At 41.7% G+C, this 17496-nt stretch overlaps 1 protein-coding gene across 1 annotated transcript in view; it reads left to right on the top strand.

Moving 5' to 3' along the window:
• Nucleotides 1–17496, top strand: part of LOC110530138 (spectrin beta chain, non-erythrocytic 1) — a 133574-nt gene that overhangs the window by 24696 nt on the left and 91382 nt on the right. The window contains exon 2 of the mRNA XM_021612995.2: nt 7670–7867. Within this exon, the coding sequence (XP_021468670.2) occupies nt 7714–7867 (154 nt within the window). The 5' untranslated portion in view covers nt 7670–7713. The remainder of the gene's footprint in view (nt 1–7669; nt 7868–17496) is intronic.

Here is a 17496-nt window from a genome sequence, read left to right as displayed (position 1 = left end):
AGATTACCTCTTAGTTTCCAAAGGCACACCCCTCCCCTCTCGGGCTGGGACAGTCACTGCGTTGTCTGTGTCACATTCTTTTACGACACATGACATTGCAGTCCGGAAGCCAGTGAATGGCTGACTTGATTCCAGCCGGGCTGTGGTTTATCTCTGCGGGGCCACAAAGGGAGGTTGTTATCTGGCCCCTGATGCCAGCACCATAGGAGCTGTGGAGAGTGAATAATCACCATGGAGAGCCATGCTAGGTCACTGAAGAACTGGCCTGGGCAACTCGACAAGTGCCTGTTCAGAATTCCTAATCACTCTTAATGGCTATGATGATGCCTGTTAAGAATCGTGAGGATGAGTGTCTGAGTGTTCATAGTTTGACATGTTTATTGTCTCGTAAATAAAGTTTCCACATTGCTCTGCTGTCAGGTTTTCTTATGTAAACTGTATATAGCATTAACATGCTATGTGAACATGTTTAGTTAATGTTATTTTCTAATCTCCATCTTGCTTATAGCTACAGTATCTATAAGTGACTGTTATTCCTTGGTGAATTCATGTTATTGTGCCTATAGAAGCCTCTGATAAAAACAGGCATGTATCTTTTTAAACTTTATCACACAAAAAAACAACGTTACAACCGCTTAAGTCATTAGCTGTCAATTTCTTGGATAACCTAATAACCAGGCTGGAATGTTGAGACAGGGAAAACCACAAAGATCTTGTGACCAATGTTTTTGATCTTTTAGTGGTCTCCGTGTGTTATTCTCATCACGTTCTGGTGTATTTCTCCTTATTAATTTAGTCCTATATCCCAGATGGTATTGTAGCCATACGGTCACCAGTTTGACCTGCCCTTATATGTGGTGTACATTATTATCAAAGGATGCCTGTTTATGGTCTGGATAGATTTTAAATAATTCAACTAGGCATTCCACAGTGGATCCTGGAACTTGACCAGAATAGGTAATGTCCTGAAGTTAGCCTCCCTTATCTGGGCACTGGTGTAGGCGTCACCTTAAGAGTACAGGCTTGGATGGAGTAGTCGCGAGGATTTGGCCTGGACCAAAGCCTTTCTGGTCTCAAGTCTGAATGTGTCCACATGAATTACTTGAGCAATTCCCTGTTTCTTACACCATGAAGTGAAGGGATAGCATGCTGCGCTAAGAATATTGAAACTCTGCTCCAGAGACTGTCACTTCAAAGTGTTTGTGTACCTTGGTCGATGGGGACGGTCTTTATCCAAGCAACATGGACTGAAACTCACCGGCTGTTCAACATAGCCCAGATGCTGTAGCTACAGTATAACCACTCACTGTATTCTTCTGAAATGCTCTGTATACAATGAATGGGGAAATCTCGATTGTGCCAGAGCGAATTGCACACATTCCCCACATCCCACAAATACCCATCATAGTCAGTGTTTTACTGTACTAGCTATGTAGAGCCAGGGAGTGAGGCTAAATTGGTTGTATGATCTACAGCTTGAAGGAGTGTACAATTTTTAAAAAATGTGTGGGAGATGTGCTTATGAATTTATTTGCTTAAGCTTCTTTCTAATTATTCATTTTCACACGTGGGTGTCTCCCCTAGGAATGGGGGAGAATGATTAAATAACCCAAAAACTCAATCTTATGTGTGAATATGAAAATGTGACATGTATCCACGTGAGTAAGTAGAGCTGTGATAACCTGAAGTCAAATTCGGTGTACAGTGGAGATTTGCATGTGGGCGTAATGAATGATCCGTCCAGCCGTGTCCCTCAGGGTAGGGAATAATGTATGCCAAGGCAAAGTGCAGGTTGTGTAGGTGCTGAATACGATCCTGTGACTGGCTTTTCTAGACCATCTGGAATACTGAAGTTTAAGTGAAGTTGACTCTGGATGAGGTTGCAGTGAGCAAGCTTTCAGAGCCTCTATTGGGTTCAACAGAAAAAAGCAACTGGAGACATTCCGGAAACGGCAAACAATGCCTCTTCATAGTATAGAACTCTGTTTTCACAGGTTCAAGCTGTAGCAATAAGATATTTACACATTTATAGCAAATTAAGTGAATGTAGGTAATCTAGTATAAAACTACACCTGCTGTTTTTTTTTTTTTTGCATATTTGACAAAGCCCTTTGACTGAAATGTTTTATTTTTAACCCTTCAATGGTTTTCTATTCCTGTGAACTATCATGGTTGTTTTCTCTTGATCAAGTAAATAGTAATGTTTCGTACTTGCGTTTGTGTTATGCTTGGCAGCCTTGTAGAGTAGGCCGAGAAGGAACAGTGCCATTTCAGTTTGCAGCAAAGGCTCTTGCTGTTTGGTATCCATGGAGATCTTTAGTACGATCTTGATAAAGGCCCTTTTCAATACAGTCACTGAAATGTTTCTATTTAGGAGACTAGAGAGCGAGAGGAAACAAAAACATAAGTATTATAAAGTGCTGGATAAAAACATTGCGCATGAGGGAGAAGGACAAATCAAAAAAATTGCAAGTAATCAAGTCACTCGTGCAGTGACAACATTTCAAAGCCTTCATTGTTTACGGCTTATGCATAGCAATAAAATTATTGACGCATTGCGGCTGGAAGGCTGTTGTAGCGGCTGGAAGGCTGTTGTAGCGGCTGGAAGGCTGTTGTAGCGGCTGGAAGGCTGTTGTAGCGGCTGGAAGGCTGTTGTAGCGGCTGGAAGGCTGTTGTAGCGGCTGGAAGGCTGTTGTAGCCACGAAGTCACTGAGTTAAAATAAAATCATACTATGCATAAGCTGTTAACAACAAAGGCTTTTTAAGATGACAGATCTGTTTGGCTACACATGCAGCTTTAAGATAAGTATTGAGAAAGCCCCCCCCCCCAATTCTTAAATAGCATTGGGGTCAATGTAAACAATTACAAAATGCTAATCATAGTCTAATGAGGCAATCATCTATTCACATTCCCCCAGGTTTTAAGAGCATTCCATGCCAGAGTTCTACATTCTAGGCTTATATTGACACAATGTTGACCTCTATTGATGTGCCAGCCTGCAAATCAGTCTATTTCACCCCTGATGTCCTCATTTTGAGCCTGTGCTCAGAGGGAAATTATTAGATTATTCCCCATTAGCCAGCAGTTGGTAAGGCTTAACCCTGATTTTAAAGGATGTTGCTGTAATGTTTCAGTTTGTTTTTGTGTACGAGGTCTCTGCGTGTCTGTACCATCAGTGTCTGTGTGCAGTGCACTGTCATAGATAATGAATACATCCTCTGTAGACTTGTCAGTGTAGTCTGTAATAGAATGACCCGAGAGCTAGATGGACAGATGGATGGATACAAGCTGAGGTACAATATGTTGAAGGTCCTCAATAGACTGTTATTGAGAGGACAACTTTATTGCAATATCATCTCTCCTCTAGTCTCCTTTTTTGAGGTTTTCACCCTCTACCACCGCAGGCTAAAAATATATATTTTAGATGTGTAGCTCTATCTACTGCCCTACGTGCGTATACATCTAGATTTGAGGTGGTGGGACTGAGCTACTTTTATGAAGCAGGTTTAGGATTCTATACTGGACAAAAATATAAATGCAACGTGCAACAATTTCAAAGATTTTATGAGTTACAGTTCATATAAGGAAATCAGTCAATTTATATAAATTCATTAGGCCCTAATCTATGGATTTCACATGACTAGGAATACAGATATGCATCAGTTGGTCACAGATACCAAGAAAAGGTTGGCGCGTGGATCAGAAAACAAGTTGGTATCTGTTGTGACCACTATTTGCCTCATGTAGATCGACCCATCTTTATATAGAGTTGATCAGGCTGTTGATTTTGGCCTGTGGAATGTTGTCCCACTCCCCTTCAATAGCTGTGCGAAGTTGTTGGATATTGTGTGTTCCAGTTCCCATCAGTTGTACACGTAGATCCAGAGCATCCCAAACATGCTCAATGGGTGACATGTCTGAGTATGCAGGCCATGGAAGAACAGTAATTTTCCCCTTGGAGGAATTGTGTACAGATCCTTGCGATATGGGGCTGTGCATCATCATGCTGAAACATGAGGTGACAGTCGCGGATGAATGATACGACAGGGCCTCAGGATCTTGTGCATTCAAATTGCCATTGATAAAATGCAATTATGTTCATTTTCCGTAGCTTATACATGTTCATACCATAACCCCACCACCACCATGGGGCGCTCTGTTCACATTGACATCAGCAAACAGCTTGCCCACACAACGCCATACATGTGGTCTGCGGTTGTGAGGCCGGTTGGATGTACTGCCATATTGTCTAAAATGACGTTGGAGGCTGCTTATGGTAGAGAAATTAATATTAAATTCTCTGCAAATGGCTCTGGTGGACATTCCTGCAGTCAGCATGCCAATTACGCGCTCCCTTAACTTGAGATCTGTGGCATTGTGTTGTGACAAAACTGCACACTTTACAGTGATCATGAGGTTTAATCACCTTCTTGATAAGCCACACCTGTCAGGTGGATGGATTATCTTGGAAAAGGGGAAATGCTCACTAACAAGGATGTAAGCAAATTTGTGTACAATTTGAGAAGCTTTGTGCGTGAATTTTTTTGGGGGATCTTTTTTTTTTAAGCTCATGAAACATGGGACCAACACCGTACTTGTTGCATTAAAATGTAGTATCCAGCCATACTACTTCTGAGCCAAACCCATTACATACTGCAAACACTCATGCAATCTAGCAAAGATGTGGAGTGGAGAACATTAGCTTCGCAAAGTGGCCTGATCCCAGAGCTTACATTAAACATTGCCCTGTGCAGCGGGATCAGATGGCTTTGCGAGACTTGAGTTGGCTTGTAAAATCCGATTCCGATAGCTCTCAACCATCAATAGTGGTTGGTCCCTCTGGTCTGGTTAAGTACTGCACTGTGAGACCGGTGTTGATGTCCAGCATCGCTTATGGTGCGCTGCTCGTGTCCAACGCTTGCAGTGCGCTGTTTTCACCACTAGATACCTTTCTGCTGTGTTGTCCTTAAATGTGTGTCTGAGTCTTGGTGTTAATCTCTTCTACTGCCACTGCTGGTCATCACCATGCAGTCTCCTCCCCATGTCCTGACAATTTTGTGTGTGTGGTTTACGTACACATTAGAGACATACAGTTCATGCCATTTTAATTATGAGTAAAAATTCCCTGTTTTAGGTCAGTTAGGATCACCACTTTATTTTAAGAATGTGAAATGTCAGAATAATAGAGCATAGAGCTTTTTTATTTCTTTCATCACATTCCCAGTGGGTCAGAAGATTACATGCACTCAATTAGTATTTGGTAGCATTGCCTTTAAATTGTTTAACTTGGGTTAAACGTTTCAGGTAGCCTTCCACAAGCTTTCCACAAGTTGTGTCAATTTTGGCCTATTCCTCCTGACAGAGCTGTCGTAACAGTCAGGTTTGTAGGCCTCCTTGCTCGCGCACTTTTTTCAGTTCTACCCACATCTTCTATGAGATTGAGGTCAGGGCTTTGTGATCCAATACATTGACTTTGTTGTCCTTAAGCCATTTAGCCACAAATGTGGAAGTATGCTTGGGGTCATTGTGCATTTGGAAGACCCATTTGCGACCAAGATTTAACTTCCTGACTGTCTTGATGTTGCTTCAATATATCCACATAATTTTCCTGCCTCATGATGCCATCTATTTTGTGAAGTGCACCAGTCCCTCCTGCAGCAAAGCACCCCCACAACATGATGCTGCCACCCCCGTGCTTCACGGTTGGGATGGTGTTCTTTGGCTTGCAAGCCTCTTCCCTTTTCCTCCAAACACAACGATGGTCATTATAGCCAAACAGTTCTATTTTTGTTTCATCAGACCAGAGGACATTTCTCCAAAAAGTACGATCTTTGTCCCCGTGTGCAGTTGCAAACTGTAGTCTGGCTTTTTTATGGCGGTTTTGGAGCAGTGGCTTCTTCCTTGCTGAGCGGCCTTTCAGGTTATGTCTATCGGACTTGTTTTACTGTGGATATACAGTAGATTATACTTTTTTACCTGTTTCCTCCAGCATCTTCCCAAGGTCCTTTGCTGTTCTGGGATTGATTTGCACTTTTCGCACTAGGGGACAGAACACATCTCCTTCCTGAGCGGTATGACGGCTGCGTGGTCCCATGGTGTTTATACTTGCGCACTATTGTTTGTACAGATGAATGTGGTACCTTCAGGCGTTTGGAAATTGCTCCCAATGATGAACCAGACTTGTCAATTAGCCTAACAGAAGCTTCTAAAGCCATGATATTTTCTGGAATTTTCCAAGCTGTTTAAAGGCACAGTCAACTTAGTGTATGTAAACTTCTCACCCACTGGAATTGTGATACAGTGAGATGTGAAATCTGTGAAAAAATACTTGTCATGCAAAGTAGAGGTCATAACCGACTTGCCAAAACTACAGTTTAACAAGAAATTTTGAGTGGTTGAAAAACAAGTTTTAAAGACTCCAACGTATGTAAACTTCCGACTTCAACTGTATCTTCTACACGGTTGCACAGGCTGTGTTAACCCACTTCAGCAGCACACTATCCCAGAGGCAGTGTATTTTTAGCCTAGCAACACAGTCTAGTTTTAGTGGTTGTTAAGCAAAGAGGTGGGTGGTACAACACAACTCTCTCCATCTTGTCCCCACTTCACACTGTCCTGTGGCACATCTGCACAGGGATAGGAGTGAAAAACAATTACTATGCCATGCCTCTGTGATAAGGGCTGACATATATAATGCAAACGTTGACGTGAATATGTTTTTCATTTGCGCAGCATGCATGTTTTAGCCATGTGTTTCTCCTATGACTACAACTCTGCTGTCCCTCAGACAGACACTAGTCAGAGCACCATTGTCCAGTGCTTGCTGACTGTTGGTGTTCAGATGGACTTCACTTCTGGAGGGATTTGCTGAGCTCATCAGGCTAACACTGGCCTGTCCCAGTCTGGTCAAGGACTGTCTGACTGTAGCAGAGCACAGGGCCTAGAATTGGGAGTGGGGAAGACTGCTGAGACTGCAATGAGCATATTTTTTTGGTGGAGCTTACTGATGGTGGTGGGTACTGGTTACTAGAGTTGAGAGGCTTTTAGATTTGGTGTGTAAACTATTTGCGTTTGTATGTTTTTATGTTGTAATTAGTCATACTCTGCTTTGATCTGTATGACATGTCAAATGTAATGTTGCTGAGAAATATTTATAGTTTACCAGGAAAGTTTAGAAAATGCTGTGTGATATTGTCCTACAATACAATAAAACATATTTTTGTATTTGGTGTTGTTGGACAAATTGTAAGACATTTGTCTAACTTTCTGTTTTATAGGTGCTCTGAAAGCCATCTCATTGAGTTTAATGAGCCCTCTCAGTTTTTTCCATTTGCCAACAATGTAGAATGAAGCTTTTTAACTATGTTGGAGTAGTAACATTTAATCACCAGGAGGTGGTACTACAAACAAGCTTTACAAATTCACACAACTTGTCTGAAACATTAGGGGGAGATGACTTAATCTCTGATTAGTAAGAATCTCTATAACCAAAGCCATATCAGCATTGAAACTTACAATATACTTTAAGGTGTTGAGATTAAAGACCAATGTTAGGATGTAGTGGGAAAAGCTATGTACATATGCTTAACACACCATTGACTGATTGTATGTAAAACCATCAAACATCTGATCATTTTCCTAAACACGTCATGTCCTCTGTGTCCACAGGGCTTCATGTGAAGCGGCCGATGTGTGACAGTTGAAGGGTCAGGATGACATCCGTAGCCGCTGATTTCGACCACATGGAGATCCAGCAGCAGCAGTATAGTAGCGACACAGTCAACAAGCGCTGGGATGTTGACGAGTGGGACAACGAGAACAGCTCGGCCAGGCTGTTTGAACGCTCCCGCATCAAGGCCTTGGCAGGTAGGAACCAGAACTACAACACTACTGGATCCGAGGACCGTCTTACACATGGATATACTGTTTACATTGTCCTTTCCAGCACTGTTCCAGCAACTACTGTGAATACATAACCAGACAAATTTAGTACAGATTGGCTCGGCTCAGTAAGGTTCTACTCAGTAGTGTGAAAAGCAACTCTGTCCCCTCTTCCAATCCTACTGTCTGGTCATAGACATACTAAACACTAGGGGACAGCACAGGCCCCAACTGGCACCGCACAAGCTGCTTCTATTCCATAAATGGGTTACAGATATACAGTATACTACTTTATCACGGGGTCAGGCTGGACTACGGCTATCCTTTGGCTACTGTTGAACCAATCTGATGAAGTTGCTGTGCGATATAGGATTAAGCTGTATTCCTGCTTGTTAATTGGGATTGTTACTCTTTAATGTCATTGTGGTGAGTGTGACCACTGCTTCTTTGAGGATTGGTGGACAGAGTTACAGAATAGCCGTTGGGGAGGAATTGGCTCCGGGTTCAAGTTCTTGATCTCTGATCTGTGATGTAGAGAAAATAAATATAATATCATACAGGAAGTGGCCAAAGCCCTGTGTTGGAGATAAATTATACACCGATGAAGCGTTGTAGATCAAATGTCAATTGTAAAGCCATATCTTCCTGCCCTAGGACCTATGTGGCACTGTTGTGGTTCCAATATACCCTTCTCTTAATGCTAACCAGAATTTTGGCTCACCCAGACTTTGAAGAGTCCACCTACTGTACCTCCCTACAGTATACAGTGCCTTCGGAAAGTATTCAGACCTATAATTTTTTTTTTTATTAGTCATACTCTAAAATGTGGTGATCTACACACAATGCCCCATAATTACTAAGCAAAAAAGGGAAATATTACATTTACATAAGTATTCAGATCCTTTACTCAGTACTTTGAAGCACCTTTTGGCAGTGATTACAGCCTCGAGTCTTGGGGATGATACAAGCTCGGCAGATCTGTCTCCCATTCTTCTCTGCAGACCCTCAAGCTCTGTCAGGTTGGATGGGGAGCATTGTGGCACAGTTATTTTCAGGTAGGTATTTTTAGGGTCGTTGTCCTGTTGGAAGGTGAACCTTCGCCCCAGTCTACAGTGCATTGCGAAAGAAACTCTGAGACTATCACAGTGCAGGTGCATTTATACGGAGACTTGATTACACACAGGTGGATTGTATTTATCATCATTAGTCATTTAGGTCAACATTGGATCATTCAGAGATCCTCACTGAACTTCTGGAGAGAGTTTGCTGCACTGAAAGTAAAGGGGCTGAATAATTTTGCATGCCCAATTTTTCAGTTTTTGATTTGGTAAAAAAGTTTGAAATGTCCAATAAATGTCGTTCCACTTCATGATTGTGTCCCACTTGTTGTTGATTCTTCACAAAAAAATAGTTTTATATCTTTATGTTTGAAGCCTGAAATGTAGCAAAAGGTCGCAAAGTTCAAGGGGGCCGAATACTTTCGCAATGCACTGTAAGGCCCTGAGCGCTCTGGAGCAGGTTTTCATCAAGGATCTCTCTGTAATTTGCGCTGTTCATCTTTCCCTCGATCCTGACTAGTCTACCAGTCCCTGCCGCTGAAAAACATCCCCACAGCATTATGCTGCCACCACCATGCTTCACCGTAGGGATGGTGCAAGGTTTCCTCCAGACGTGGCACTTGGCATTCCGGCCAATGAGTTCAATCTTGGTTTCATCAGACCAGAGAATCTTGTTTCTCATGATCGGAGAGTCCTTTAGGTGCCTTTTGGCAAACTCCAAGCAGGCTGTCATGTGCCTTTTACAGAGGAGTGGCTTCTGTCTGGCCACTCGACCATAAAGGCCTGATAGGTGGAGTGCTGCAGAGATGGTTGTCCTTCTGGAAGATTCTCCCATCTCCACAGAGGAACTCTAGAGCTCTGTCAGTGACCATCGGGTTCTTGGTCACCTCCCTAACCAAGGCCCTTCTCCTCCGATTGCTCAGTTTGCCTGGGAGGCCAGCTCTAGGAAGAGGTCTTTGTGGTTCCCAACTTCTTCCATTTAAGAATGATGGAGGCCACTGTTAGGGACCTTCAATGCTGCAGACATTTTTTTTTAGTACCCTTCCCAAGATCTATGCCTCAACGCTCTACGGACAATTCCTTCTACCTCATGACTTGGTTTTTGCTCTGACATGCACTGTCAACTGTGGGACCTTACATAGACAGGTGTGTGCCTTTCTAAATCATGTCCAATTAATTAAATTTATGGCAGGTGTGGTACAATCAAGTTGTAGGACATTCTCAAGGATGATCAATTGAAACCGGATGCACCGGAGCTCAATTTCAAGTCTCATGGCAAAAGGTACGAATACTTATGTGCAGTTGAAGTCGGAAGTTTACGTACACGTAGGTTGGAGTCATTAATACTTGTTTTTCAACCACTCCACAAATGTCATGTTAACAAACTGTAGTTTTGGCAAGTGTCTTAGGATATCTACGTTGTACAAGTCATTTTTCCAACAATTGTTTAGACAGTGAATTGTAAGTGAAATAATCTATCACAAATCCAGTGGGGCTAAGTTGACTGCCTTTAAACAGCTTGGAAAATTCCAGAAAATGATGTCATGGCTTTAAAAGCTTCTGTTAGGCTAATTGACATAATTTGAGTTAATTGTACCTGTGGATACCTTCAAACCCAGTTCCTCTTTTTGCTTGACATCATGGGGAAATCAAAAGAAATCAGCCAGGACCTCAACATTATTATTTTTTAGACCTCCAAGTCTGGTTCATCATTGGGAGCAATTTCCAAATGCCTGAAGGTACCACGTTCATCTGTACAAACAATAATACGCAAGTTTAAACACCATGGGACCACGCAGCTGTCATACCGCTCAGGAAGGAGATGTGTTCTGTCCCCGAGGAAATCCCAGAGGAAATTGGTACAAAACTATCTATATCCACAGTAAAACGAGTCCTATATCGACATAACCTGAAAGGACGCTCAGCAAGGAGGAAGCCACTGCTCCAAAACCGCCATTAAAAAAGCCAGAAGCACGGGGGTGGCAGCATCATGTTGTGGGGGTGCGTTTCTGCAGGAGGGACTGGTGCACTTAACAAAATAGATGGCGTCATGAGGATGGAACATTATGTAGACATATTGAAGCAATATCTCAAGACAGTCAGGAAGTTAAAGCTTGGTTGCAAATGGGTTTTCCAAATGGATAATGACCCCAAGCATACTTCCAGAATTGTGGCAAAATAGCTTAAGGACGACAACAATCGAGGTATTGGAGTGGCCATCACAAAGCCCTGATCTCAATCCTATAGGCAATTTGTGGGCAGAACTGAAAAAGTGTGCACGAGCAAGGAGGCCTACAAACCTGACCCAGTTACACCAGCTTTGTCAGGAGGAATGGGCCAAAATTCACCGAACTTACTGTGGGAAGCTTGTGGAAAGCTACCTGAAACGTTTGACCCAGTTAAACAACTTAAAGGCAATGCTACCAAATACTAAATGAGTGTATGTAAACTTCTGACCCACTGGGAATGTGATGAAAGAAATCAAATCTGAGATGAATCATTCTCTACTATTATTCTGTCATTTCACTTTCTTTAAAATAAAGTGGTGATCATAACTGACCTAAGACGAGGAATTTTTACTCTGATTATATGTCAGGAATTGTGAAACTGAGTTTAAATGTATTTGGCTAAGGTGTATGTAAACTTCCAACTTCAACTGTAAATAAGATATTTCTGTTTTTTACTTTTAATTCATTCGCAAACATTTCTACACTTTTTTTCACTTTGTCATTATGGGGTGTTGTGTGTGTAGATTGATGAGAAACATTTTATTTAATCACTTTTAGAATGAGCCTGTAACGTAACAATGGGCAAAAAGTGAAAGGGTCTGAATACTGTCCCTGCTGAGATGTTCTACACTTGCCACCCAGTAGCTGCAGACTTGTTTTTGAGGTTCCATGTTTTCTAGGCCAATATGCTAGTGTTCCACTTAATTAAATAATTCACCTTCCTCTTAAATATGCAGGAGGTGGTGGGGACTGCAGCACCACAATATGGGTCCTCCGGCTCTTCGTCTGTTGGCATTGTTGTAGGTATTTTGTTCATGATAATGGCTGTCTTGTTATTGGGCCATATGTCCATATCCTGCTTTTCTCTTATCCCCATGGATAAGCTTCTGTTACTGTCTGAGTTGTCTTTTGTAGACTATATAGAATAATGTATAGCATCATTTGTATTGTTAGGTCTGAGGTGTGTTGTTAAAATCATCGTTTATCATGTTACGTAAGGTGTTTTGGTCATATTTCTGTCCCCTGTGTTGGGGGGGTAGTATTGCTGTCCCCCGTGTTCCAATTAAGCTGATCATCTGATATAAATGATTCATGTAATCGATACCAGCCGGATGCTTACTGCAGTAAAACCCCTTTCTCTCTGCTCAACCCTCTCTCTCTCCCCCGCCCCCTCTGTGCATTTGTTGGTCAGATGTGAGTTTAGCATTGCAATGGCATTCTGCCCCTTTGGCGTCACTTGGAGGTGACATCACTCACACGTGCATGCCCCTTTTTTCATCAGTTAAGCAGCCAGGCACTGGTTCTGCCTATGTCCGCAGTTTTAAATGGAATTTTGACATTGAACCGTGGCCACCTAAATTGTTAGTTGTAGAGAGCTCACCAGTGTGGTGAAAACATCTCTTTTATTGGCATTCTGAAGGGTAATTAACTTAAATGTATTCCACATCACCTCAAATGTTGCCAACAAGTTCCAGTCAAGGTTAGATGTACAGTACATAGAGCACCCACCACCATTCTAAAACCATGCTGTTCAAGGATACAGGAGGACTTTGGTGCCAGGTCTTGTGCTTGAACAGACTAACATGTCTGTATAAACCAACCAAATCTATGGTGTAAACTGATGCCTCTTCCTGATGCCAGGCTAGTTTTCTCCTGAAGAGTTCGTATGACCAGGTGTGGTTCACCTCCACACGGTGTTCATATGATAGGGAAATCTAACACCACTTTGGGCCAACTCGACTGGTCCCCTTGGAAACAGATCTTTATCTCCTTAACCTATAGTGCTCTATAGTGTATGACATTTCAGTAAAAACCTTGTTTGTGTGGGCTTTCATACAATGCATGTTTTCATTGCTTACTAATAAATAAATAGGTATTTTTAAAAAGGTTGGCTGCGTCTTGCTGCTAATTTCTCAACAGCAGTCAACAAAGTTTTTTTTTTATTCTGGCTCCGAGGCTTTTAATGCACTAATGTTGTGTCAAATGGACAATGCTCCAATCCTCTCCAACCTGGCATGGTATAATTTGATATGGAATATTTTCTTAAATTGTCTAATCAGGCCCGGTCCTGGCTGGAATGCTTCCCTACACTAGACCAACACAATTGCCACCCTCCTATCCCCGCAAAGTAGAATAGTAGCCTAGTCTATACAGTGTCACCCGCAATCCACTTTAATGAATTCCCATGTGGTAGCCAACCATTTTCTGTTAATGCATGTATTAATTAGTCATTTAAAATTCTCATCCTCAGTGGACAACCTGCTACACTTGTGAGAAACAAGTTTTGGTTTATTTCATGCCATCATTTACATGTTCCATATGAGCATGTTGTGTCTGGAGTGCGCACGCCTGAACAAGTATAAAATACGTTTTTAATAAACATTTTTAAACATCCATTCAAATTATAATATTTCCTCAGGGTCAAAAAGAAACATCTCTCCCCCTCAATAATCAGCGTCACTAATAAATAGTGTATGCCATGTTGCGTGTAGGCTATTTTACATACATTCATTGTCAATTCATTATTGTACAGCCCACTTTCGGAAAGCCTAAGATAGGCCTAGGTTTTTGAATACGTTTTAACCTCTCTGGAGTAGGCGGGACTCTGGCGTCCCACATGGCCAATAACCAGGGAAAATGCAGAGCGCCAAATTCAAATACATTTCTATGAAAATCAAACTTTCATTAAATTACACATGCAAGATGGCAAATTAAAGCTACACTCGTTGTGAATCCAACCAACATGTCAGATTTCAAAAAGGCTTTTCAGGAAAAAGCATAAGATGCTATTATCTGATGATAGCACAACGGTGAACAATGATAGTAGCATATTTCAACCCTGCAGGCGCGACACCAAAACGCAGAAATAAAATATAAATCATGCCTTACCTTTGACAAGCTTCTTTTGTTGGCACTCCTATATGTCCCATAAACATCACAAATGCTCCTTTTGTTCGATTTAATTCCGTCGACATATATCCAAAATGTCCATTTATTTGGTGTGTTTGATCCAGAAAAACACCGCTTCCAACTTACGCAACATCGCTACAAAATATCTCAAGTTACCTGTAAACTTTGCCTAAACATTTCAAACTACTTTTGTAATACAGCTTTAGGTATTTCTAAATGTGTATATAATCGATCAAATTGAAGACTGGATGATCTGTGTTCAATACAGGAGCAAAACAAACTGACGCTACTTTTCTGGTTACGCGCCTCTATCAAAAGGTACACATGAAGTGACGTTCATTCTGAGCTATGGTACTTCATTACACAAAGGAAAAACCTTGACCAATTTCTACAAACTGGTGACATCCAGTGGAAGCGGTTGGAACTGCAGGAAAGTCTTAGAATTCTGGATTCCCCATGAAAACATATTGAAAAGGCTTTTAAAAAGAAATCTATGGTTTGTTCTCGGGGTTTCGCCTGCTAAATAAGTTCTGTTATACAGTCATGATTCAAACAGTTTTATAAACTTCAGTGTTTTCTATCCAATACTAATAATAATATGCATATATTAGGATCTGGGACAGAGTAAGAGGCAGTTCAGTTTGGGCATGCTATTTATCCAAAAGTGAAAATGCTGCCCTCTACCCCAAACAGGTTTTTAAGGATAAATATTTGCTTGTGTTTGATATACGCTGGTGGCTTTGATTACACGTGTGCGTGCTGATTCTCTCGATAGGCCTATGTCCTTTCAGAAAATGTTCTAAAGTAGCCTGTCTGAATTTATTCTGGTAAAAGGCCTGTTTTTCATTAGCTTTGGTTACCTTATCTCATTACGGTGTCCTCTCTTTGAAGAACATATTCCACTGCCATTGAATGACCATAGCTGCAGGGTTTGGGACACTTTGCAAATATTTCGGGAAAAGTGGGTGAAAACCCATTGGATTTCATTGGTTTGTGCGTCAAGAGGATCTTTAAAAAAAAAAAAAGCCAACAGACAAGGGCAAGGTAGGCAAATCTTTTTATTTTGACTCCGTTAATGTTGTCAGTACAAAAATGCGACGATCCCCTCCAATCTGGCAATTCTTAATTTGTTGATTTAATATTTATAAGTAATATGTATAATAATGACTTGTCATGAGAATAACGAAGTGTAATGGCTTGTTTCAAATAGGTTGTTATTTAGAAGCATATCCATGTGTACAAACAATTGTGACTTCCCCTTTTTTTTGGCCTACCAGCCTGTGTACATTCGCCTGACCAATTACTATAACCTCAAATTCCAAGACCTAGTATGAGCATACAGCCAAGAGGTTTGTGTGTGTATATGTGAATGTCTGTGAGGGGGTAAATAATGTCATGAAGAATCTTTGCAGCCTGGGACACAACCCCCTGCATTTGCTTGTTTCCAGTCAGTGTGTTTGTTTACACACTTCCCATTTGTGTGTATTGACCCATTTGGAACCTTGGCAGTATCCCTGCTGTTTCTGGAAATGTGGTTCTACTTCACCCTGAAGGGTCCAGGAATAACCAGCGCTGAGGTCACAGGAGTGGCTGCAGAGAGGAGCTCTTAAAAACGATCGCCACATTCTGCAAGGCCGGCCCAGCCGAGACGTGTGAATAATTCAAACCAGCCGTGACAGCGCCTCATCTGAAATACTCTTTATTCTGCGGAGCATCCACCCCGTGCCCCCTGACATTCTCTGCATTCCAACATTTACACATTAAAACAGGAAGCCACCAGGTCAGTCTCCCCAGGTCTGAGGGGGGTATCATTTCCCAAATATAAGAGAATGTCTGAAGTGGACTGTCTCTGGCTCTTTTTTTTAAAGATGTTCATCAATCTCGCTGGTAGGAACTGAACTCATAAGAATGTCATTCTAATTTGACAGGGATGAAGCAGAGTACTCTTGTGAAATTCTCCACGATGGCTTTACAGGTTTGTGTCCGTAACGCGTCAGTGAGGAGCCCAGTGAAGACCATTCCAGCAGGGCCAGGTGTCTTGGCAACCTGCAGGCTTCATACCATCTGGACCTGTCATAGCTGTCCCCATTTAGCTACTAAAATATATTGTTTGGCCTATGGAGAGTTGGGCTGGGAATTGCCAGGGACCTCACGTTACAATATTATAGTGTTACTTAGGTGCAGATATTGCGACTCTCACGATTTTATAAATGTATTGCTATTCGATACTGTGATTTGATTTTTTTTTTTTTTGTGATTTGCTGTTACAAGCATAATGCTCACTCTGTCTGCTGCAGAGAGACTAGAGCATGAGAACGTGTTTTGATCCTTCACGGAAATAAAAGTTGCTGAAAACATGTTGGCTCGCTATTTAAAAATAAAACAGAACAGTTTTGGTGCAGGTACAGCAAACTAACACTAGCGAAAGCTACCTAGCAAAAGAAAAAAGGTACTTTGAGTCAAAGTATCTATATAATATTGTCCAAAATAATATTGTGATAGGCAACTATATTTCCCCCCATCACTAATGCAGAGTGCCTGTATTTTTGAGTTTCTTGTACAGCTCTCTGGTGTACAAGCTTTTGGGTAATCAGAAAAGCAAAAGGATGGCTCTTATCGACTAAAACCTTGGTTCATGTTCTTTTTAATGACGCATAATGAGTTTGTCGCAGCTTGTATGACATTTGTTTCCCCTTTTGTCTTTGTGGATCACAGTACAATGGCTGGAGAGGCATGACTGTAGGGTAGCACATACCAGAGACAGTGGCTGTCAAGTGATATTTCACTGGTTCACTCTCCTGGCTGGAGGCTTATGACTAAAACCATATGGACCCCCACCCCCATCCTCCTCCCTTTCTCAATAGAACAGAGGGGGGAAACTGAATCTTAAACCACAGGATGTTCTTTGACGCATTCAGAACATCCTCATGGGACATTGTTATAAGTAGTGAGCAGGGCCAGACTTAGTGATTTGGCAGAGGCCAGTCTGAGACCCTCCAGTCGCACCCTTCTTAAAAATGTGTCTATGGGATTTATAGTGAAGACATGTTATTTAACTGTAAAAATGTTTTACCTTTTAATCTGCCATGAACACAACCAGTCATGTTTTCATCAAATTTGTCAAACATTCACTTCAATAAAGTAGGTTACCTTTGCACGTTGATTAAAAATAATTCCAGCATCTGAACAGTTCACTGTGCATCTGCCAACTTTCCTTCAATTCGCAAGTGGGTGAAACGATCTCAGACAAGCATCCGAGCGAACCGCGCCCCTCGGTCTTACTATATTTAGCCCATGTATCTGATGCTGTCTGGACAAAAATAGTATGACAAGCCAATCTTTTTGTCCAGACAGCATCAGCTACGTGGCCTACATGTACATGTCCTCTGCCTCTACGACATTGGCATATTATCAGCAG

This window comes from Oncorhynchus mykiss, chromosome 1 (assembly GCF_013265735.2).
Source record: "Oncorhynchus mykiss isolate Arlee chromosome 1, USDA_OmykA_1.1, whole genome shotgun sequence".
Taxonomy (NCBI): Eukaryota; Metazoa; Chordata; class Actinopteri; order Salmoniformes; family Salmonidae; genus Oncorhynchus; species Oncorhynchus mykiss.
Note: the sequence above shows the minus strand (reverse complement) of the source record. Positions and strands in the feature narration are given on the sequence as shown.